The sequence below is a fragment of the Leuresthes tenuis genome, unplaced genomic scaffold (genome assembly GCF_036924035.1).
Source record: "Leuresthes tenuis unplaced genomic scaffold, fLeuTen1.0.hap1 SCAF_11, whole genome shotgun sequence".
Lineage (NCBI taxonomy): Eukaryota > Metazoa > Chordata > Actinopteri > Atheriniformes > Atherinopsidae > Leuresthes > Leuresthes tenuis.
The window spans coordinates 21,990,013-22,013,303 of NW_027325365.1; the positions used below are offsets into that span (position 1 = coordinate 21,990,013).

Consider the following 23,291-nt stretch of genomic DNA (forward strand, 5'->3'; position numbering starts at 1 on the left):
GCAACTCCATTTAACAGGCAATCACTGCTAACTGCCTTTGTTCCCTGAGCTCAATACTTGGGGACAATCTATTCCAGCCCGACTGTTAATGCAGCATCATGAGCGGTCCCCTGATGCAGAGAATGGTAATAATTAAAGATAAAACCTTTTATTTGATTCCTCGTGTTGAGCTGAAAAACATTGTGAAGCTACCTTGCCTACGCAGCCCCCAAAACACGATGGCATACTGTTTTCTTCAAAGTCCTTCCTTGACTTTCCCTCATCACCCTCTGGTTGAGACCTATGATAAAATGCCAATCGAGGTGAAACGCCTGTTAATTTAGCTGCTGCCACAGTTTAGATTGCACTATTTGTATTCATAATGCATGGCTTTGTTGATGCAGCGATTTGTTGGAGGGCAAAATTCTACAGTGCAACTTGAGTGAAAATATGTTCATTAATCTCCTGAGCAGGACTCAGTAAAAAGCATTTCATATTCATAATCTCTTACTGGGTTATTTTGTCCTTCCTCGCTCTGTGTCGGCCCACTACCACTGAGTGAGAAATGTCAGGTCGTATCTCTGGGGTGCATCACGCTGGGTGCGTGTGTGTGTGTGTGTGTGTGTTTGAATAAGGGCCTTTTGTGCATGCACATTATGTTTTATAAGTCAACCCTTTCTTTGCCTCCATCTCCCGTGGGTAGACTTAAGATTGTTGCATCCCGCTCCCTCATTTATTGTGGAGGAAAATCACAGTGACAACTTTGTTTGAGGCTCTTTGTGATGCTAGAGAAAACATTGTCGTTGTGTGTCATCATTCCTTTTTTTTTTTTCCTCGTCTCCTTGATGGATTATAATGTTGAAAATGAAGTGTTAAAAATGTTTAATTCAGATTGAGTAAAATTGTAAAACAGGCCAGGAGTTGAAGGCTTTTTTTTAAAAACACATTCGTGCCTGAACAGTCTATGTTCAAGCACAAATAGTCTATGGATTATTTTGTTTTGTATGAAAATATTTCAGTGAGTTTTCATAAACTCACATTTTTATTTCTTATTGTTCAGCAGGTGCTCCACTGACAGAATCAAGTCAAATCATTTTGATATAGACAATGTTAATGGACACCTTAACTGATACCTAAACTAGTGTTAGATGAGAAGTTGGGTGGATATAATCTCATATCTGTCTTTAGAGAATGCACATATCATATTTCTACTTTCTTTTATTTGCACAGACCCTGAATCTTAACTTGAAGATTGTTTTTTTATGCTAACAATATAGCATTAACATTTAAAATCATATTTCAGTCCATTTCTATTCCTCATAATCAGCATGAGTTTCAAAATTGTAGCAAATCTATAGCGCCATCAGTATAGCAACTCACAACACCCATTGTATATGACTCTATAAAAAGAACACACCAATGAATATATTTGAAAATACGTCATGTACTTTACTGAATGGGCAAAAACTGTTGGACTAGTGGGGGATTAGAGCATATGCTGAGACCAGATCTCTGCAAAATACCAGCTTGGTAATTAGCAGATCCTGCACTCAGCTGTGCAATTCAGTGTTTCCTGGGAAGGTCCATCTTCTTTTTGCCTTCCCTTTTTCCATCTCTTTCTTTCCCCACCAGATTTGACCAATTTAGCCAAACAAAAACAATAAAATAACTAGGAAAAAAATGGTAACATATACATTTGACTGAAGAACGTTCCATACAAGATGGTTCGACCGGGACGGTTTGCATGATGTACTTTCACGTTCTCCTTTTTTAAAATCAACCTGGAGCCAGCAACCAAGTGGATCAGATTTGCATAGAGACTAAAAACAAGGGGAAGACTGGTGCTGGTCAAAATATAAAAAGTTTTTGTCTTACAAGGCAGTCGCAAAACAACTTCCTTGAGTAATTATTGGTTCCCCAGTAACTGTGTATTTAATAACAACAGTACATGAAATCACTGCTGCTGGGCAGAAAATTGTTTTGATGAAACTACAAAATTCAAGTTTTCATTCCAGATTTCTTGTTTTAAAAAAAATAAACATGTTAACTTGAGTGTTAAGGAGGCGCTCATAAAATTGCAAATAAACCAGGGCAGACATTTTACCTAATTCCATTCTTTATGTCCCATAGCCATAGCCTCATCTACAATAAACAAATATGAGTTTGGTTTCATTCCCCAAATCAAATATAAATTCAAAATTAGCACCCTGATAAAAGCCATCAGAATGCAGCAAATAATTCTGCTAAAAGAAAATAATACCATCCTATATAAGCATCAGCCTTTCCATCCCTTAAAGTCACTGTTAAGTTCAGGGTGCCCTTGCTATTCTAGTTACCGACTTACAGTACTTGCCTTTAGGGCGTTAGACTCTGGAAGGGGTTTCTGCTTAAGCTTAAGAGAGGGTTTATTAGTTCGTAGACTGCCACCACACAGAAGTATGAATGCACACACTCTCAACACACACACACGCGTGCACACAAACTGTCAAACATAATCTCATTTTCTCACGAGAAAGCATTACTCTCAGGCCATCAGAATCCCATTACCTTCACTGAATCATAAGTAGAGGGAGGAAGAGAGTGATGATCGGGTGGAGCTCTATCCAGTAAGTGAATAAAGTGATCTATCCACCTCTGTCCACACACACACGCACACACAGACAGACATTAGCAGCCATCCCTCAGGTGTAGAGTCATAACGATGGAAAGGTGCACGCTGAAACTTGAAAACTGAGCTGCTGATTTAAACGGGTTCTTGAACAATCAGTGCTGACACTGTGCCATCACTATAGGTTTATTAAACTGTGTGACACTTGTTGCTCTAGCTTGACCAAATGTGTGTTCATCTGTGTATCATTAATGATGAAACAAAACAAGCATCACCCTGTTTCTCTCCCCTCCTGTCGTCTTCACCCAGACGGCTGTCCTAACTTGTGTAATGGGAATGGCCAGTGCACCATGGGTCAGCAGAGTTGGCACTGTGAATGTCAGACGGGCTGGAGGGGCCCCGGATGCAGCGTTGCCATGGAGACCTCCTGCGCTGACAACAAGGACAACGAAGGAGGTGAATTGGGGGGGAGTAGGAGAAAATCAAGGGTAGAGCTGTGATAAGAGCAACATTCACTTAAGAATGCCTCTTGTTCATTGAAAAGAATAAAGGATTATAGAGGAAAAGTAATCAATTAAATTAAAGAGATAGAATTAAGATAGAGGTTTCCTGGGAGGGACGGACTCACTGGGGAGGGCAAAATTAAACTTTCTCTAGTGAGAGAAACACAGATTATCGAGCTATAAAATCGAGAATGGATTCAGTTAGGGCAGCTGCTTGAATTACTCACTGCCCTCTCTATCTTCTATCAGATGGACTGACAGACTGCATGGACCCAGACTGCTGCATTCAGAGTCCGTGTCAAAACAGTCCCCTGTGCCGGGGCTCGCGGGACCCTCTGCAAGTCATCCAGCAGAACCCAATCTCCCAGGCCCGAGTTCTCTCTTTCTACGACCGCGTCAAGATGCTCGTTGGGCGGGACAGCACACACATCATCCCTGGGGAAAACCCATTCAACTCCAGGTATGGCAGGAAGCACACACAAAGACACTGAATGTGTCAGACACAAAACCTGACAAAGCCCACCACGACTGCACAAATAAAAAATATATAACGTGGTATCCATCCATCCATTTTCTATACCGTCATTCTGTTAATCAGGTAGCTGGTGGGCTATCCCACCAGTCATCGGGCGAAAGGCCAGCTGTCATCCTGGACAGGTCGCCAGTCCATCACAGGGCCACATAGAGACAAACAAACATGCACGCTCACACTCACTCCTACGGACAATTTGGAGTCACCAATTAACCTAACATGCATGTTTTTTTTGGATGGTGGGAGGAAGCTGGAATACCCGGAGAGAACCCACACATACACAGGGAGAACATGCAAACTCCACACAGAAAGGCCCCAGGCAGGGATTGAACCTGGAACCCTCTTGCTAATGAGGTGACGGTGCTTACCACCACACCACCGTGCAGCCCTAATGTGGTATCATTTTTCAAAATATCAGTATTAAGTTCTTAATTCATTGGTGTTTTCTGATTTAAAATTGGCTTTAGAACCATGTAGTGAAGTGATTGTTCCACAGCCTATAAATTTAAAGGGTGTTTTTTTTAACACAATCGAGAGAGTTAGACTTCTGTTCCACAACACGTTCTTTTTATTAAGAAATGTTTAAAATACATTTAAGAATAGATACTCACTTGAGGGGTTTGCAGAGCTTGATAAGACAAAGAACAATCCCGGCATCAAAAGCAGGAAAGCCAGGACTCCCCTGTGATTTAGTAGAGCTGTGGAGCACTGTCCTTGGTGCTGATATTCCTCTGCAGACATTAACTGCAACATCAGGTGTTGCAAAGGAAATAACTCATCAAAGGGAAAAGTTTAAACGTTCCTCTATGTGTGTGACTTCTTCAGGACACAGCCACAGGCACCAAATAGTGCACGAACCTACACACATATTCATCAATATTGTCATGGTGTGTTTATGTGATTGACATGCACTTATCCTGATGGCGGAGGTTGCTGATTGGTTCTAATTAATGAGTGGTGGAAGACCAGAGCAATGAATGAATTGGCAAATTGGATGATTGAAAGATGGGAGATTAATCAAATCAGATGATGGATTGCTGGGGGGACCGGGTTGATAGATGGACTTTTGCTCACTTATCCTGTCTCTTCTGTCCTCTTCCAGTTTGGCATCACTAATCCGGGGTCAGGTGTTGACGACAGACGGAACCCCTTTGGTAGGGGTGAACGTGTCTTTTGTCAACTATCCGCACTATGGATACACCCTGACGCGACAGGATGGCATGTATGTACAACAGCAATCTAGCTCTTCTTGCTGAAATTTGGAATCTACCTCACTACAAAGGCTGTGTGATTAGATTAGATTAGATTAGATTAGATTAGATTAGATTAGATTAGATTAGATTAGATTAGATTAGATTAGATTAGATTAGATTAGATTAGATTAGATTGGTTTAGATTAGATTGGATTAGATTGGATTAGATATCTTATGAGGAAACTAAACTGTTTCAGACACAAATAATAGGATATAGCAAACAAAGGAGATTTCAGATAACAGGTCAGTAAATGTATTTAGCGAGACCAACACAACTAAGAACTATGACAACGCAGTCTGAAGGAAAACTGAAAATAAGTGTGTATAAGTATATTGCTTCCATTCTGTTATGCATGAAATTGTTAACAACCCTGTATTCACTCACTTGAGATACATTACCATGTAATTGTCACCTAAATATGCACATCCTACATGTTTTGAAACCAAAAATAGGAGCAATCAAAGAAGTATCAACAGGAAAATATTTACAGCCTCAAATTCTAATCTATTTTTTTCTCCTTTCTTTAAAAGCCACTTTCCAAATACATTTGGTCAGGTCATCTCACACGTCACTTTTCTTCTGCAGGAATTACAATTTTTGGGAAGTTGTGCTGTGATTTGACTGTTTAGTCCTGTTGTCCCCCCTCGTGTCTGTGTCCCCCGTCTTCTTTTCTTTGCAGCATTTTCCTCCAGAAATATTTGAACTTTTAACAGACTTTGCATTTCAGAGGCAGTTAACAGTTTCATGCACTTGTGACTTTAATGACTATGCTCTGATGTCTCTGTTTGGCCTTGTTTTGTCTTGCTGGGTGCTATTTTCTTCCAGCTGTTAGATGCTATTAGCCTCAGCAGTTCCAGACACTTACAAAGCTCTTGCCATTTCCTGTAAGCCATGACAATTGTGTGTGTGACCTTTTTCTCTTTACTAATCATTAACCCACAGTTGTTTACCATTATTCGGTGACTAAAGGCTAAAATATATATCTAATAAAGTCACTTCTATTCTGAGACCAGTGCTCTAACGTTGAGTGCTGGCCAACTGCTGGCATTTGTTTGTTGCATAATGTTCAGACTTATCTGAAATATTTGTTGCAGGTGATTTGTTGTTGCATTAATCCTAAAGAAGTGGAGTATGAATTATAAAAGAAGAAGAAGAAGAAGAAACAATGGCACTGTTTAAATCCAAATAACTATTCATCCACCACAGCACTCCTCATCTGTACCTCATTCCCATCCTCTTGTCAAAAACCTCTCCAGGTTTGACCTGATAGCTAACGGTGGTGCGTCACTGACTCTGCGGTTCGAGCGTGCCCCCTTCCTGAGCCAGGAGCGTACCGTGTGGCTACCCTGGAGCCAGTTTTATGCTATGGACACTCTGGTGCTTAAGACAGAAGAGAACACGATCCCAGGCTGTGACCTGAGCGGCTTCGTCAGGCCTGACCCTCTTGTGATTGCATCCCCTCTCTCCTCCTTCTTCAGCTCCAAGCCAGGGGAGAAACCCATCATACCGGAGACACAGGTGCAGTACCACTGACCTCTGGCTGCCGGCTAATCTTCCTTCTGGTTTCCTTGCTCTCTTCCTGCTCTCATATATGCCTGTCTTTTGTAGCTCCCTCCCCCTCTTGCTTCTATAGTTCCCTCCACCATCCCTTCCCTTCTTCCTATTTCTGTATATCCTCCATTGTTTTTCCCTATTTCTTGTCCTTCAGCCATCACTGGAAGCGTGACCCCCATTACTTCCTCCGTCTCTAATCCCCCTAATCCCTCTCTCCTGTCTCTTTGTCTTCCAGGTGCTGCATGAGCAGATCGAGGTGCCTGGCACTAGTTTAAAGCTGAGCTACCTAAGCTCCAGGACCCAGGGTTACCGTTCCCTTCTCAAGGTGACCATGACTCCAGCTGTAGTCTCCATGGGCCTGCTGAAAGTTCACCTGATGGTAGCAGTTGAGGGCCACCTCTTCCAAAAGTGGTTCCATGCCTCACCCAACTTGGCCTACACCTACATCTGGGATAAGACAGATGCATATGGGCAAAGGGTCTACGGTCTCTCCGAAGCTGTTGGTGAGTGGAAGAGATAGATGGGGAAGAAGCCGCGTTGGGGGCGGCACAGCATTCACTGACTATATGAAGCACTTTGCCACTAAGGGGGCACTAGCAATGACAGAGGAAGAGAGGCTAATTAGGAAGCTTGAAAGAGAGATAATACACGACAGACCCAGCTTAGATCCACTTTGCAGTATGGCCACATACTTTTTTCTCTTTTCCATACGTCTATTTTTCATTGAAGCTGCGTTTAGTTCAGTCAGCCAGCCGTAACTGTGGTGAAGGGTTATTAGCCATCAGGGTGAGTTAGCAGTTAACTACTGGAGCAGCAAGCAGGAGTCCAGGGGAGCCTCAGTGCTATTACATTTTGCTGTCACAGTTGCTCACAGATGCTGTCAGCCAAACACTGCTGTCAAGCCACAGATGCAGTGGACATCTGGGGCTTCAGTGTGGACTGAAATCATGAGGGGCATACTGCTTGGGAAATTGCATCCACTCAAAGATCCCAAGTGTTCCCTAGAGTAACTGCTATTTTGCATTTCTCAAGGAATATAGGCTAGGCCAGTTTTGCTCACTGTACAGACTCAGACATATTATATACTTGTTTGTAGAGAACCTGAAAATGTGCTGGCAATAGCACTCTTGCTGTGACTCAGGTGGGAGTTGATGTGTTAACACACATTTCCATTTAGCAAATCAGTTCACAACAGCGCACACATATAATGTACAACATGCACACCTTCTATGAGCAATCTGAACATATATATACCTGATCTAAGTGATTTTCCCTATGTGGCTATATGAGTTTATTTATCTAAATCAGCACAGACTCTGCCAGGACATGTGGATGATCGGTGCATAATGTTTCCCTCAGCAAAGTTTTCACCACGGCAACCAGCCTGGCCTCTAGGTTTTGAAGCCTAGAGGGCAATCTTTCCAATTAACAAGGTTTATAATCGATTTAGCACCATGAGAGAGTGTAAGTTAGGTGTGAGTGCAGGTTTGGGTGCAGGTGCTAACTAGCTTTTCTGTGTATCACACCTTTCCCCTTCTAAATGAGCTTGAAAGAGTGTGCTCGAAAGAAGCTGCACAGCCTTTCTTGTTTCTTTCATAGTTTTTTGGGTCTTTTTGTATTTCTTTATACTCTGTAACACTAATTGCTGTCTCTTTTTCTCTTGCCTCTACGCTTTCCCATATGTAGTTTCGGTGGGCTATGAATATGAGTCGTGTGCAAGTCTGATCCTTTGGGAGAAGAGGACGGCCAATCTGCAAGGCTACGAACTGGATCCCACCAATTTGGGTGGCTGGTCCCTCGACAAGCACCATATTCTCAATACACGTTGTGGTATGTATGCTGCAGCTACATGCCCTGATATTTGCCCACAAATGAGCACAGAACAAGTTTTTTTGCTCTAATTTTGCCTCTAGTTTATATTTAGCCAGTTCCCTCCACGTTGCAGGTTTTCAGTACTGTATTTCTCACTGAATGTGCGACTTTCTTGGGGTGGTGGGGTATAGTTTTCGACCACACCGCGCTTCCTGAGGCTCACATGCGGTTGCGAGGCGCCAGTTTTTACCTGACAGTGAGGATTTTCACAGGAAGAGCATACGTTGTCTCACCTAGTGTGACTCTTTCTACTAAAACTGTGCATGAACCAATCAGCAGCAGCCGCAAGAACTGAGCCAGGGGGTTGATGTATATGGAGGGGGGGGCAGAGGCACCTTTTCCACAAAATTATCTTTGTGGTGGTTGACAGGTGGGACTTATTCTTTGTCCCCTTATCAAACATTCTGCTGCCATCTTTATCTGCTTATGATTAGGCAGACCTAAACCTATAGAAGCTATGAGCTAAATACAAGCATATTTATGCAAACATGCACAGAATGACTTGACACTATGTTAATGTTTTGCTGGTAAAAGTCTGAAAACATTTTGCATGTTTGCATACCGAAGCTGAGTCTAAAGATCAATAACAATGAACTATTTGACTTAATACTGGTGCTACCAAAGTTTACAGTTCTTCATCAGGTTCAAGTTCTAGGAGACACACTGCTAACAGAGCTAAAAAATGCTAGTAAAAGATGTTAGCTTATTTTACAACTCAAAGAAGAATGATTTGATGATGATCACAATGATTACTCTGCTCATGTCCAGGCATCCTTCACAAAGGCAGTGGGGAGAACATCTTTGTGACGGAGCAGCCACCAGTGATCACTAGCATCATGGGAAATGGCCGCAGACGCAGCATCTCATGCCCCAGTTGCAATGGCCTGGCGGACGGTAACAAGCTTTTGGCACCGGTTGCCTTGGCAATGGGCATCGATGGCAGTCTGTATGTCGGTGACCTCAACTTTGTACGTCGGGTCTACCCATCTATGAACACAACTGGCATCTTGGAATTAAGGTAGAACCCCATATTCGATTTTGAGCAGGGAAGGACTTTAGGATTTAGAAGTTTTATTGATGTTGCAGATACTGACAGAATAAGGGCTGGTTAGAATGAGGAAAGCAATCACAAGAGAAAGAGGGCTAAAGATTTTATGTTTATAGTGTAACATGTTGGATAAAAGAAGTGAGGTGAGACACTAAGGATGGAAGGACTTAGGCAGCATTAGAAACTGTACTAGATATCAATTCCTCAGAGTGTTTTTTACTCATGTTTACATTTTGTTGTTCACACCTCAACTAGCTTTGTGGTGCTCTCCACAGACAGTGTAAATTAACATTTGTTTTGTTGTGCTTTTATCTCCTTTTCTCTCTTAAAGAAACAAAGATTTCAGGCACAGGTGAGATCCTTATAACCATAAATAAATAGCTGCCAGGGATTTCATCAACAACTGAAAATGTTCTAAAAATATCCTCATTGAAAATATCAAGTTGAAAACTAATAATTGAAATCCTAATTGTGTGGGGGTTTTTTGTCACTTCAGTAACAATCCATCCCATAAGTACTACTTGGCTGTGGATCCAGTTTCTGGGGCACTGTTCATCTCAGACTTCAACTCCCGACGAATTTACCGCGTTCGCTCATTAACGGGTGGCCAGCTGCTGTCGGACAATGCTGAGGTGGTGGCAGGGACAGGGGAGCAGTGCTTGCCCTTCGATGAACGCTGTGATGCTGGTGGAAAGGCCACTCAAGCTACACTCATGGGCCCCAAAGGTGAGCCTCTAAAGAAAAGCACAGCCATTTTCTTTTAAGTAAATTCTCTGGCGAGAAAATAAGAAAATTAGGTTGACAGAACTCATCGTTTTCAATTTTTGTCAGGCATACCCCTGCTAAGATTATAATCAACACTTTCAATTTACATGTGAATGTCACTGCTTTACGTTTTCATTTTACTCCATAACATACCCATCTTGTGGATGAAAGAAATCTTATGAGCTAATCTTGTGAACTAAAGCAGGACAGAGAGAGAAGGAGGTTATAAACCAGGTTAATGTTAAACTTATAATGGAATTATTTTTGTGGATCAGATCTTAGAGCACAGTGACACCAAACTGTCAAGGATGTCACACTGTCACATTTCTTGTCAGTGACGTGAATGTGTGTCTGTGTAGAACTGCAGATTCTACTATTAAATAGTATATGCATGTGTGTGTACATATTTTTTGAGAGAGGGGATGACAATGAGTCACGGTTTCCCTTTCACGTGTCACAAACAAAGTCAGCCAGCAACCAACAGCCTGCCCTCTCTCGCCTTTTTCTTTTCCGCATCTCTTTTCTGTTTATCTGTCTCTCTCATTTGCCCCGTGCCCCTTTGCTGAATCCTCAGTCGGCTGTTTTGTATCTCAGTGCATCTAGAAGTTATTTTGGGGCACATCTGCCATGAACAGCTCCCTTGAACTGCTGCCTGTTAGACCGAAAAGGCTGGCACCACCTGACTGGTAAAAAATAGAAAGAAATAAAGGTGGAAGCAAATAAAAAGTAGGAAGCTAGGGGTGCAAAAAATGCAGTGAGAGGAAAACCAGGGCAGGAGGAAGAGTTCAAAAGACTACTCTCCATTCTATCTTGTTGCAGTCTGCATTTGCCCTCTGAGAGGTGTATGAGTTCAGCTCTGCCTCCTGATGACTCATCCTAAAACTTATACTTCTCAACAGTTCAGTGCCCGTTCCATGACAGAGTTCCCTCTCACTCAATGAGGCATTGAGGAGTCCAGCTGCCAGGGCTGTTATCCATTTTTGAGTGAAGTTTAATTGACTTATAATGTCTATGGGTGGCTGACAATGTCAGAGTTACGAGTTGGCACTCATGGCATTCCATCTCTGCCCGGACAGGTATAGCGGTGGATAAAAATGGGCTGATGTATTTTGTGGATGCCACCATGATCCGCAAGGTGGACCAGAATGGCATCATCTCTACTCTGCTGGGGGCCAATGATCTGACCGCCGTACGGCCACTGAGCTGCGACACCAGCATGGACGTCAGCCAGGTAGGAGAAAGTGGAGAAGAGACAAAAGGGGACGGTGTGAATGATGATGATGTATGAGGGAGAAGTGATTTAGAGAGTTAGTGGATATAAAAATGATCATAATAAAGTGAATGCTGCTGCAGACACTTGAACATGACAGACTTATCAGAATTTCGTTTCAAAACGTCTCCCTCGTTATAGTTATTGTCTTATTTCTGCCGAACAGGTGCGTCTTGAGTGGCCCACAGACTTAGCAGTGAACCCCATGGACAACTCTCTGTATGTCCTGGAAAACAATGTCATCTTGCGCATCACGGAGAACCACCAGGTCTGTACCACACGGCTGGATCAACACTGCAAACCCCTGAGGGCGGAGGCTCACTGTAGGGTTTTGACAAGATTTCATCCCAATTAGGTTTTCTCAAGCCAATTTAAAAGCAAATTTCTACCAGCTTTCTAAGTTCTGCAGTGGTTGAAAAATAACCGATTAATTAGTTGCAAGAATATTCATCTTTCTTTTATCTAACTTAATCATGGAAAGTTTTATTTGCCATTTCAAAAGAAAATCACTGCTAATATTTATGTGGCATTATCAGCTTTGCTTGATCACTGATGTCATATTCTCTGCTGTTTCTTTAAGGTGAGCATTATAGCAGGTCGGCCGATGCATTGTCAAGTGCCAGGCATTGACTACAGTCTCAGTAAGCTGGCTATACACGCAGCCCTGGAGAGCGCCACAGCCATTGCCTTATCCCACACTGGCATCCTCTACATCGCTGAGACAGACGAGAAAAAGATTAACCGAGTTAGACAGGTGTGTGCTGGAGACATTTTGAACATAGTTTTTTGTCTGTCTGGTTGTTTTGGAATTAATTTGCTTCTCTACAGAGGATTTAAAATTAAACCAAAACTGACAGCACACCTGTTCAGGCTGTGTTTCTTGATATGATTTTTCAGATTTCCAGGCGACACACACCTAAGTTAACCTTAAAATGACCTTTGCTTTTGGCAATACATTTTCTCTCATTCAGTGGTGAGAATATTTAATTTTTTTCCAAACTCAACTCATTTACCCGTTCCATCTGTTTTTAGGTGAGCACTAATGGAGAAATTTCTCTCCTGGCTGGTGCTGCCTCAGACTGTGACTGCAAGAATGACGTCAACTGCAACTGCTTTTACGGCGACGATGGCTACGCCCCTGATGCCGGTTTGAACTCGCCCACCTCATTGGCTGTTTCCCCTGATGGGACACTTTTCATTGCGGACCTCAACAACATTCGCATCCGAGCTGTGCGGGCAAATCGACCTGGCCCTGCCGTCTCAAGCGTGGGCTACGTGGGATCTGCGCAGTATGAGGTTGCATCGCCAAGGGAACAGGAGCTGTATGTCTTCAATGGGAAGGGGCTTCACATCCAGACAGTTAGCCTTGTGACCGGGGAGCCTCTTTACAACTTCACTTATGGCTCTGATGGTGAGCTGGCCATGCTGGTGGATAACTGCAACAATACTGTTAAGGTGAGGAGGGATGGTCTCGGACAGGGAGGAGGAGCGGGCCTGCTCAGGCTGGTGCTGCTGCCAGAGAACCAAGTAGTGACACTTGGACTTGACCCCACCGGAGGGCTGCGAAGTGTGTCTGCCATGAGCCAGGAGGTGGCTCTAATGGGCTACAGTGGGAACACAGGCCTCTTAGCTACCAAAGCTGATGAGACTGGATGGACCACATTTTATCAGTAAGTGTAGAACACAGAGCAATGTGTCTGAATTTTCGTCCTTATTCAGGTCGGGTTTAACTGTCTAAAATATAAAATGAGTCAGTTCGATAATTCCTGTTTATTTTTTACATTTCAATGATGTGCTGCTGCCCTCCAGTGTTAGCTTTTATAGCTACAATCAGTTCCTGTAACAGGACTGGTTAGGTTCCTCTCTGGCAGTGTTTCTGCGTGAATGACTGTCTGACCTAATCTATGCAGTACAAGTATGAACAGGTCCCTTCCTTGCTAACTTCACTGCAATCTCCAATCTCCCAGGTATGACAGTGAGGGTCGCCTGACCAATGTAACATACCCAACGGGCATGGTGACGAGCCTTCACCGCGAGATTGAGCGCTCCATCAACATCGACATTGAGAGTTCTAGCAGAGATGATGATGTCACCGTCATCACCAATCTGTCTTCAGTCGAAGCCTCGTACACTGTGGTGCAAGGTAGAGACACACTCAGCACGCAGAGGACATGCAATGGAAAACTGATCTGGTCATGAATTTTTAAATGCTGATGAAATTACAGGATGTGTGGTAAAAAGCTCAAATCATCATCAGAGAACAATAGAAATCAAAACACCACTATACAGACTTGCAATTAAAATGTATCTTCTTACAAAACATTAATGCTGCAAAAAGAGCCACACATTCTTCATCTTTCGAAAACAGAGGCACCCTCTGTGATGGTGACCATCTTCTTGCCTCTAACTGTAATTTTACTTCAGTTAAGTGCAAATTCCAGGAGATTGTTTTTTCTTCCCTATTTCTTCCACATACAGACCTCTCTCTTCTGTCATGGAAAAAAACTTACCAATATATAGTCGTTAATCCCAGCTGGGATCATCCAGCTTCTGAATGTCATCACAGCGAAATTCATTAACTCATTTCGAGTGAATCCTCCTCATCCCTTAAGCTTTCTCTTCACACACGCACACTCGCGCTGACATACAAATACAACTCTCAACCAGGTCCCATGATCCCTCAGCTTATTTGGTGTGTTTAGAAATGAGAAGAAGAGAAAGAAGAATTGTCTCATTTCCCTTGACCAGACTCAAGCTGTGCGGCCCAAGTATGAAAGCAGACAGGACTATAACAGTCTAAAGGCCAGGGAATAGGCTGTAGATATATTCAGTGATCCACCTGCGATGCAGTAGGAGAAAAGTTGTTCACAGAGCTGTAAGTCATTTAGGGTTTCCTCTGCACTGTGTGGGTTTCTGCTCTGCTCTCTGCTGACATACTCACTTAAGCATCTCCCTCTCTTTCCGTTCTTCCTCGCTCTCTTCATTAACTCCTGCGCAGTGAATTCTCCATGGCCCTCAGGCTCTCATTTCACCCTCTCTCTGTCTTTCCCTCAACCTCGCATCAGTTTTATTACGAGGTTGTTCAGACAGAGTGAGCAGAGAAGATTTATCTAAAGGCTGTTGCTGCCAAGTCAATGGAAAAAGCTTCACTTGTCTGTTTGAGGTATTGTTAAAATGTGCCTGGAGCTTTATTACAAATTGGCCTCATGGATTACTGTCATTTATGGCAGCACTTCAAATGGAAAAAACATCTGATCCTCTCACCTTTTTGTAAATTAAATAAGGAAAGCCCTCGACTTTGCATTTTCTGGATACTTCTAAGCTCAAAACAATTTTATCTCCTTCAGTGTCATCAAGATGCTTGTTTTCAGACATCAGAGGGGAAAATTAGCCTCAGCATTAGGCGTCAGCTTATCTGTCTCCATTCTTGTGAGAGAGACGTTAAATTGTGGAGATGGTGAGATTGTGGAGTGTCGTCAGTTTAGCAGGACTTTTTTTCACTCTGAATTTCGGGAATTGGGAATCACATCTATTTTATGGACATGATCTGGTTCTTGCTGACCTTAGTCCTTATGGCTCGAATTTCACATTTCAATCAGATGTCAGTGGAAATTAAGTGCTTGTTCTAACTGATCATTACTGGTTGGTTGGTTGGTTGATTAGGTTTAATCTTGGCTTTTGTGTGCTGACAGCAAGAAAAAACATCTAGTACTGTCAACACTGCTTGCACTTGTCTGCATTCTCTTCGGTTGGAGTTTGTGATGTCAACAGTACAACATTTATGATGGAATCCAAATTAGGTGACAGTTTATTGACATTTTTCAATAAGTTCTATCTGCTCTTACTAAAAAGGACAGTACTGCATGTTCTTGGCCAAAAAAGTCATGAAAATGTAAATCACCAAATCCTTTTATCCAGTTCTAGAAGTTTTGACACATCTCATCAACATCTTATCTTTCTCCATATTAAACCACTGCTCTAATCCAGTTATAATCATTTCTGATATTAAATAACAGATTTTTCCCTGACTGATCCCAATCAAACACAACATTTTTCATTTTGGGTTTGATTTGTCTTACAGTCCGTTCTACTCATTTTTCCCTACAGACCAGGTGAGGAACAGCTATCAGTTATGCAACAACGGCACCCTGAGAGTAATGTACGCCAATGGAATGGGCATCAGTTTCCACACAGAGCCCCACATCCTGGCGGGCTCTGTCAGTCCTACAATTGGTCGAAGGAACATCACCCTGCCCACAGACAATGGCCTCAACTCCATTGAGTGGCGTCTGCGCAAGGAGCAGACCAAGGGCAAGGTCACCGTGTTTGGGAGGAAGCTCAGGGTAATTTCTTGTTTTCTCCTGAAAAAAAGTCCTTGATGGTTTTGTTCAACTCTAAGCGTGAAGTGTACATGACAGACAACTCCGTGTGTACATATAACTGAGAAATCTTTTCCTTTTCTTTAGGCCCATGGCCGCAATCTTCTTTCCATTGATTTTGATCGCAACACGCGCACAGAGAAGATTTACGATGATCACCGCAAGTTCACACTGCGCATCATGTATGATGCTCAGGGCAGGCCGGCTATGTGGCTGCCCAGCAGCAGCCTGGCGGTGGTCAATGTTTCATATTCATCCACGGGACAGCTTGTTGGGCTGCAGAGGGGGAGCATGAGTGAGAGGACAGAATTTGACTCCCAGGGACGCATCTTGTCTCGTTCATTTGTGGACGGGAAGGTGTGGAGCTACAGCTACCTTGACAAAGTGAGTACATACATCTTCAACGTCGTCATCCAAGAGTCAAATCTTACCAAGGAAGGCATAAGCAATAATAATTTGGTTTGTGGAATTGAGTGACATAATACATCATTTTTATGGTTATGAAGCTGCAGATTTGTCAAGTGAGAGCAAATTACCCCAGGTGCTATTTCACAGGAGGCAAGTCATCCATTGATAATGCTATTAAACTAATCCATATTTCAACTCTCTCTCTTCTTCCAGTCCATGGTGCTGCTCCTGCAAAGCCAAAGACAGTATGTCTTTGAGTTTGATGCTTCAGGTCGGGTCACAGCTGTCACGATGCCTAGCGTTGCTCGCCACACCATGTTCACACATGTGTCTGTTGGTTATATTCGCAACACGTACAACCCCCCAGAGAGCAATGCCTCTATCATCCATGATTTCAGTGAGGATGGCAGACCTCAGGCCACGCATTACCTGGGCACTGGCCGGCGTGTCCTCTACAAGTACGGCAAGCTAGCAAAGCTGTCAGAGATTGTGTACGACAGCACTGCTGTCACCTTCGGATACGATGAGACAGCTGGTGTGCTAAAGATGGTCAACCTGCAGAGTGGGGGCTTCTCTTGCACTATCCGATATCGCAAAATGGGCCCTCTTATTGACAAGCAGATCTATCGCTTCAGTGAGGAGGGAATGGTAAATGCCAGGTTTGACTACACCTACCATGACAACAGTTTCCGTATTGCCAGCATGAAGCCAGTCATCAGTGAGACGCCGCTGCCTGTTGACCTCTACCGATATGACGAGATCTCTGGAAAGGTGTGTAGTTTTTGCTCTGGTCTATGCTCCCTTTTAAGCAATATTATGCAAAAAAAATGTTTTTTTAACCCAACTGTCTGTCAGGGAAAGCACCATTCTTTCCCTTCAGAGGACTCACCTTTTCTCTAAACTTCTCTCTTTGCTGTAGGTGGAGCACTTTGGAAAATTTGGGGTAATTTACTATGACATTAATCAGATCATCACGACAGCTGTTATGACACTGAGTAAGCATTTCGACACCCATGGCCGCATCAAGGAGGTCCAGTATGAGATCTTCCGTTCACTCATGTACTGGATGACAGTGCAGTATGACAGCATGGGACGGGTGGTGAAGAGAGAGCTGAAGATTGGGCCCTATGCCAACACCACTCAATACCGCTATGATTATGACGGAGATGGACAGCTCAGCGGTGTCAAGGTGAATATTGTGTGTTGAGAAACTGTAATTAAGAAATCTGCCTCTTCTTTAGAGAGTGCCTCTCACATTGCTGTAATCAGGGTACAACTGCCTTTGAAATGAGGGTTGAAACTGGTTGAATCACTCCATGAAATCATACTCTTTAATCCAGGTGAATGACTGGTCTACCTGGCGGTACAGCTACGACCTAAACGGTAACCTCCACCTGCTGAATCCAGGGAACAGCGCTCGGATCTTGCCACTTCGCTATGACCTCAGAGACCGCATTACCCGCCTGGGAGATGTCCAGTATCGCCTGGATGAAGATGGCTTCCTCAGTCAGCGTGGCTCAGACATTTTTGACTACAACTCCAAAGGTCAGCTCCTGCGGGCCTACAATAGAGGGCCTGTAGGCTGGAGCGTAGTTTATCACTATGATGGGCTTGGCCGCAGGGTGTCCACAAGGAACAGCCTGGGGCAGCACCTTCAGTTCTTCTACGCTGATCTCAACCATCCAACCAGGGTGACACACATCTTCAACCACTCCAGCTCAGACATCTCCTCACTCTACTATGATCTGCAGGTAGGCAGGGGTGGGCAGATGTTCTGTCAGCCAACATTTAGATGTAGAAACACTGCCTGGCCAAAAAAATAGTCCCCCACTCAAAACTTTTGTTGGATCATCTTTAGGTTTTAATTAGTGCGAGCACATTTTAATGTAACTTTACTGAACCTACAGCTGAGCAAACTGAAGTAAAACCCCAGATCATAACACTGCCCCCACAGATTTGTACAGTAGGTACTTGGCATGATGGGTGCAGCACTTCATCTGCTCCTGCTCTTTCCGAGATGCACACATCACTGGGGAACAGGATAGATCTGGACTCATAAGACCGGGTAACTTTTTTTGCCATTGCTCCAGAGTCCAATCTTTATACTTCCTATCAAATGAAAGCCTTTTTTCCCCGAGAAACCTCACTGATTTATTTATTTACACACAGCTGTTTAGTCCCAGTATCTTCAATTCTCCTCACGTTTCTTGTCTGGAAATCCTCTTGCTTTCATGATTAAACATTGCAAAAAATGTCACTGTTGATTTTCTTCTATTCAAATTCCCCAAAAGTTTAAATGACCTTCCAGTCACATTTCTTCACACTATCCTTTTTCTGGCAATGCTTTGAACAAGCCTTTTTTCTAATTTATGTGGTTTCAGCAGTCCTTTAGTTGTTTTGTTTGCTTGATACAGAATCTTGTGAAACGAAAAGGGTATTATCAGGATGTGTCCTCTGACACGATTGGTCATGAATTTAAAAGCTACAGTATTCGCTGCATCAATTAGGGTGAAATAACTTGTTGCTGAAGCATATTGATCACTGCGGTAGTTTTCCAGTGAGAAGCTCTTACGGATTTTATAGTTAAATCCAGGTGTTATCCAGGTTATCTATTCATTTATTTATCTGCTTTAGGCCAGACACTGATTATCAGCAAATACAGATTACCTCCGTCTGGAAACCTTGAAGCAGATAAAGACAAAGGCTGACATACAGATGAAAAGGCAAAAACTTTATCCTGAAACTGGAGAGATAAGATCATAAAACCAATTAATTTCTCACTATCTCTCCGTTAGGGTCACTTGTTTGCAATGGAGGTGAGCAGTGGAGAGGAATATTACATAGCCTCTGACAACACTGGCACACCACTGGCAGTCTTCAGCAGCAATGGACAGATGATCAAACAGGTAATACACAAAGCACAGATGAATCTGCTACAAGATTGTGTTCTTCCACCTGTCTGACTACATGGATTTGGGGGGGGGGCTTCTGCGAATTTCCCAGATGATCTACTGCTATTTTATTGCAAAAATACCTTGGATTTAGTTTGTATGGTCTTGTGTTTTCTACCCCCCTGCGTCATTTTATATTACACTAACATTTGAAATAGAATCTTTTATGTGGAACTTTGTGATACTTTGTTTTAAGCATCTTGACCAGAACTCCCTGGAAATTGAGATTTCATAATTAGACTTTGCCGGCTGGATAAAAAGTCAAATGAAAATAAAAGTTAAGTTAAGAAGGGAAACATTGATTAAAATCTCTGGCTGTCTTCAAAGCGACAGTACATTATATTCAGCGACAGCAGCCCAGTTCTGTTCTGCAATCACAAAAACGAAAGAATCACTAAAACCAGACTGATTCTGCTTGTGTCACCCAGGTCCAGTATACAGCCTATGGTGAGGTATACCTTGACTCAAACCCAGAGTTTCAACTAGTTGTGGGTTTCCATGGTGGTCTGTACGATCCGTTGACTAAGCTGGTCCACTTCACCCAACGGGACTACGACGTCTTGGCTGGACGTTGGACTTCACCCGACTACAGTATCTGGCCCAAGATAGGAAAAGATCCCGCTCCATTCAACCTATACATGTTCAAGAACAACAACCCTCTCAGTGACATGTTGGATGTCAAAAACTATGTCACAGGTAGATTATTAACATACACTGAGTTGTTGCTCGTGTTGAATTCTGTTGGATGAATATTTTGGCATCTTTCCTGAAAATAAGGTTTCAATTCTCTCAGGTTTTTCTTGAGATGTTTAAAAAACGAGACACAGAAAAGCATGTCGTTTTTGTTCAGTGAAAAGAGGTCAAACTTTGTTTGCGTCTCGATACTGTCAGTGATCGTCAGTGTTCAGGAGAAACAATGAAACATGTTCTACAGATGACACAGTTGCTGATAGCTGTGCAAAACAACGGATGAGTCACAGAGACAAACACATTTTGTTTTTTATGACAAAATTGAGGATTCATTTGCTACTGTGTTAGAATTTGTTATGAAGGAAAGCATGTTCTTTCTTGTCTGTTACTGTAGATGTGAAGAGTTGGCTGGTGATGTTTGGCTTCCAGCTCAGTAACATAATCCCAGGGTTCCCTCGACACTCTCTCTACTTTGTGGAGCCACCCTATGAGCTGCAGGCCACCCAGCACTGTGAGAATGGACAGGTACAGTCTGAGATGCCAAATAATACTAACACTCTCAAAGTGACATACAAAATATGCAGTTTTCCATCAAATTTTATGTGAATACAATTAACTCCACATTCCTTTCTTTTAACTTTTAATGTAGCTCATCACTGGCGTCCAACAAGCAGCGGAGCGCCACAACCAGGCCTTCATGGCCCTCGAGGGTCGTCTGCTCAATAAGGAACGTCGCAGGCGCAAAGACAAGCCTGGTCATTGGTTCGGCACTAGCACCCCCATAATAGGCCGAGGAGTAATGCTGGCGCTGAAGGAGGGTCGAGTGGTGGCCGGTGTATCAGCACTGGCCAGTGACGACAGCCGCAAAGTGGCTCTTGTGCTCAATGGTGCCCAGTACCTTGAAGGCACTCATTACACCCAGGATGGAAAGGACTGTCACTACTTTGTGAAAGTCGGCTCTGCTGATAGTGACCTGTTGGCCCTGGGGCTTACAAACGGTCGTAAGTCACTGGAGAGTGGTATCAATGTAACAGTGAGCGGCCGGTCGAGGAGAGGCGTGACTGTGGAGTTTGCAGTTCCATCGTTTGTACTGAGTGTTCGGTATGGGCTCGCTGTGGATGTGGTGGATGAAGAGAAGGTAAGACTGTTGGAGCTTGCTAGGCAGAGGGCCCTGGCGGGAGCCTGGGCCAAAGAGCAGCAGCATGCAAGGGACGGAAAGGGAGGCAGTCGCCTCTGGACGGAAGGAGAGAGACAGCAGCTCCTAACAACAGGTAGAGTACAGGGCTACGATGGCTACTATGTACTGCCTGTGGAGCAGTATCCAGAACTGGCCGATAGCAGCAACAACATCCAATTTCTCAGACAGAACGAGATGGGCAGGAGGTAACAGCCCTCCTGAATTCACTTGAAGGGCAGACTCCTCCTTCTCTCCCTCCTTAACATCTTTAAATTCTGTCCCTTTTTCCTACCCAGCCTCCTCAACCTTACTCCTCTTAAAAGCTGTGGAGAATTTACCAACGAACGGGGGTTATTCACGGAAAGCTGCAGGGACTTTTGAAAAGAATGACTTATCAGAAAAAACGTTGTTAATTTTACTGCCACAGGCAAAAAAAATTAAGAATTTAGTCAAACCTTTTTTTTTTCTCCTTTTTTTGAAAAAAACTTTGAACAAATGAAAAAGCACTGAAGAACTTTGAAAACTGTTGCTTAATGAATAAGAAGATTCCCCTTTTTAAAAAAGATAGTGATATTTTCACCCATATTTTTTGGGTCACACTGAAGAGCGGCCACGATAGCAACCGATCACAAGGATGACTTGCAGTGTGGTGTCTCTGCGTTTAAGGCTTGTCTGTCTCTAACATATACTGAAGGCAAAGGGACCAAAGCGGAGACCAAGCTACTCCAGAGTGCAGCCATTACCACCACACATCAAGGGCGGACATCATGAACAGTGACATATAAGGCAACCCTTAAAGTGAGTCGTCTCCCTGTCTCAGGCCTCCCATTGTCCACCGAGGACCCGTCCTCTGCTGCCGTGGCAGCACACATCTAACCAAGCGACACACAGGATAATGGCATCTTTGAAAATCCAAGCTCTGGATGGACTAGAGAATAAACTTTTTAAAAAAAAAACAAAGTAAAAAACGTGATGGCTATATTTGTGGACAGTGGTATCACACAGCATTGTTTATTTTGCAGTGGGGAGAAGAATCATATTCCAACATATGTGTCAGACTACACTAAATTTCAGGATGTTGCGTATACTGTAGATGCCGTAGTTTTGTACGTTTCAGTCGAGGTAGAATTGTGAGACTTTCACCAAGGCACTTCTGTACAGAACGATCAAACACACCACCCACAGAGTCTGGAATACATACTTAGTTAGTATTTATTTGATTTCATTCTTTATTTATTTATTATTAGTACTATCTGACAATCATGAATGAGTCACCAGTTCTATTCGACGAGAACGTTGATGGATGAGCGTTTTGTTTTTCCTTTTGTAAAATATGTAATAAATGTTCAATTTGTTTTTGTATTCATTTCAGTTTGCTGGCAGGGCAAATAATAGTCACCCTCAAAAAGAGTAATTTATGTAATAAAGTGTTTAAAAAAACAGTTTATACTTTAAATAAAGTCTTTAAAACTGTGAAATCTGTTTTTTCGAAGTATATTTCGATGTACAGTGTATAGACTTACCTTTATGCAGCACAGTAGAATATTGTTCAGAATATCAAGTTTTATATTTCTAAGAGGAAGTGGCTTGTAATGTGCAAAATCTTTAGCTGGTCTTACTACTCTAGAGTTTTGTGGCACTCTAATACTCCATTATCTAATATATCAGTCCCCAGTTTGTTGTTTTTTTTTTGTTTGTTTGTTTGTTTGTTTCGGAAGCAGATAATTTCTGTCTTAGGTCCCAACAGCAGTAGCAGTAATGGATCCCTCTCACTGTGAGGAGACTCGTGCTGGATGTCATGATGTACCAAATCAGTATTATGGAGGGTGATTCTTATACATTCACTGAAACGAAACTCTTCTGAGAACCTTATCAATAAAACATCATTGTTTACTTCAGCTGAGCAATGTGTAGTTTGCTTTCATCTTATGTCTATGTTTGAAGACCAATTGTGTTTTGACAGAACACCATTATCAATATTCACTGAAATAAACACTGTACATTCACATGAATTGTTTTTCACAGCATATTCGTTAGTTTTGTTTATATGCTGGAAAAGCTCTGTAAATCTGTCTTTTGCCAACCCTGCATCATCCTCACTGATTAGATAAAAAAAAAAAATACGAACATCATCCAGGTTCCGTTTCCAATCATCCCTTCAATGGGGAAAGTGGAAAAGTGGAGCAACTGCATTCCCACGATGAGAGGGGAGTTGCTCTCCGATATTTTGGATTAAAAAATGAATACATATCACGATGCAGTCCAGTCCAAACAATCAGATAATGATATTTCTAAGTTCAC

At 42.8% G+C, this 23,291-nt stretch overlaps 1 protein-coding gene across 3 annotated transcripts in view; it reads left to right on the forward strand.

Annotated features, from left to right (window-relative positions):
• The window catches only part of tenm2a (teneurin transmembrane protein 2a), a 109,020-nt gene extending 86,132 nt beyond the window's left edge, over window positions 1–22,888 (forward strand). For all 3 annotated transcript variants that reach the window (XM_072396073.1, XM_072396074.1, XM_072396075.1), the window contains 23 exons: window positions 2,897–3,043; window positions 3,340–3,550; window positions 4,725–4,844; window positions 6,133–6,394; window positions 6,666–6,933; window positions 8,117–8,260; window positions 9,071–9,320; window positions 9,682–9,702; window positions 9,847–10,076; window positions 11,192–11,346; window positions 11,552–11,653; window positions 11,966–12,139; window positions 12,418–13,055; window positions 13,353–13,528; window positions 15,493–15,728; window positions 15,852–16,148; window positions 16,386–16,943; window positions 17,092–17,361; window positions 17,513–17,923; window positions 18,968–19,078; window positions 19,552–19,819; window positions 20,208–20,338; window positions 20,463–22,888. In XM_072396073.1, the coding sequence (XP_072252174.1) occupies window positions 2,897–3,043; window positions 3,340–3,550; window positions 4,725–4,844; window positions 6,133–6,394; window positions 6,666–6,933; window positions 8,117–8,260; window positions 9,071–9,320; window positions 9,682–9,702; window positions 9,847–10,076; window positions 11,192–11,346; window positions 11,552–11,653; window positions 11,966–12,139; window positions 12,418–13,055; window positions 13,353–13,528; window positions 15,493–15,728; window positions 15,852–16,148; window positions 16,386–16,943; window positions 17,092–17,361; window positions 17,513–17,923; window positions 18,968–19,078; window positions 19,552–19,819; window positions 20,208–20,338; window positions 20,463–21,200 (5,918 nt within the window). In that variant the 3' untranslated portion in view covers window positions 21,201–22,888. The remainder of the gene's footprint in view (window positions 1–2,896; window positions 3,044–3,339; window positions 3,551–4,724; window positions 4,845–6,132; window positions 6,395–6,665; window positions 6,934–8,116; window positions 8,261–9,070; window positions 9,321–9,681; window positions 9,703–9,846; window positions 10,077–11,191; window positions 11,347–11,551; window positions 11,654–11,965; window positions 12,140–12,417; window positions 13,056–13,352; window positions 13,529–15,492; window positions 15,729–15,851; window positions 16,149–16,385; window positions 16,944–17,091; window positions 17,362–17,512; window positions 17,924–18,967; window positions 19,079–19,551; window positions 19,820–20,207; window positions 20,339–20,462) is intronic.
• Window positions 22,889–23,291: the final 403 nt, after the last annotated feature.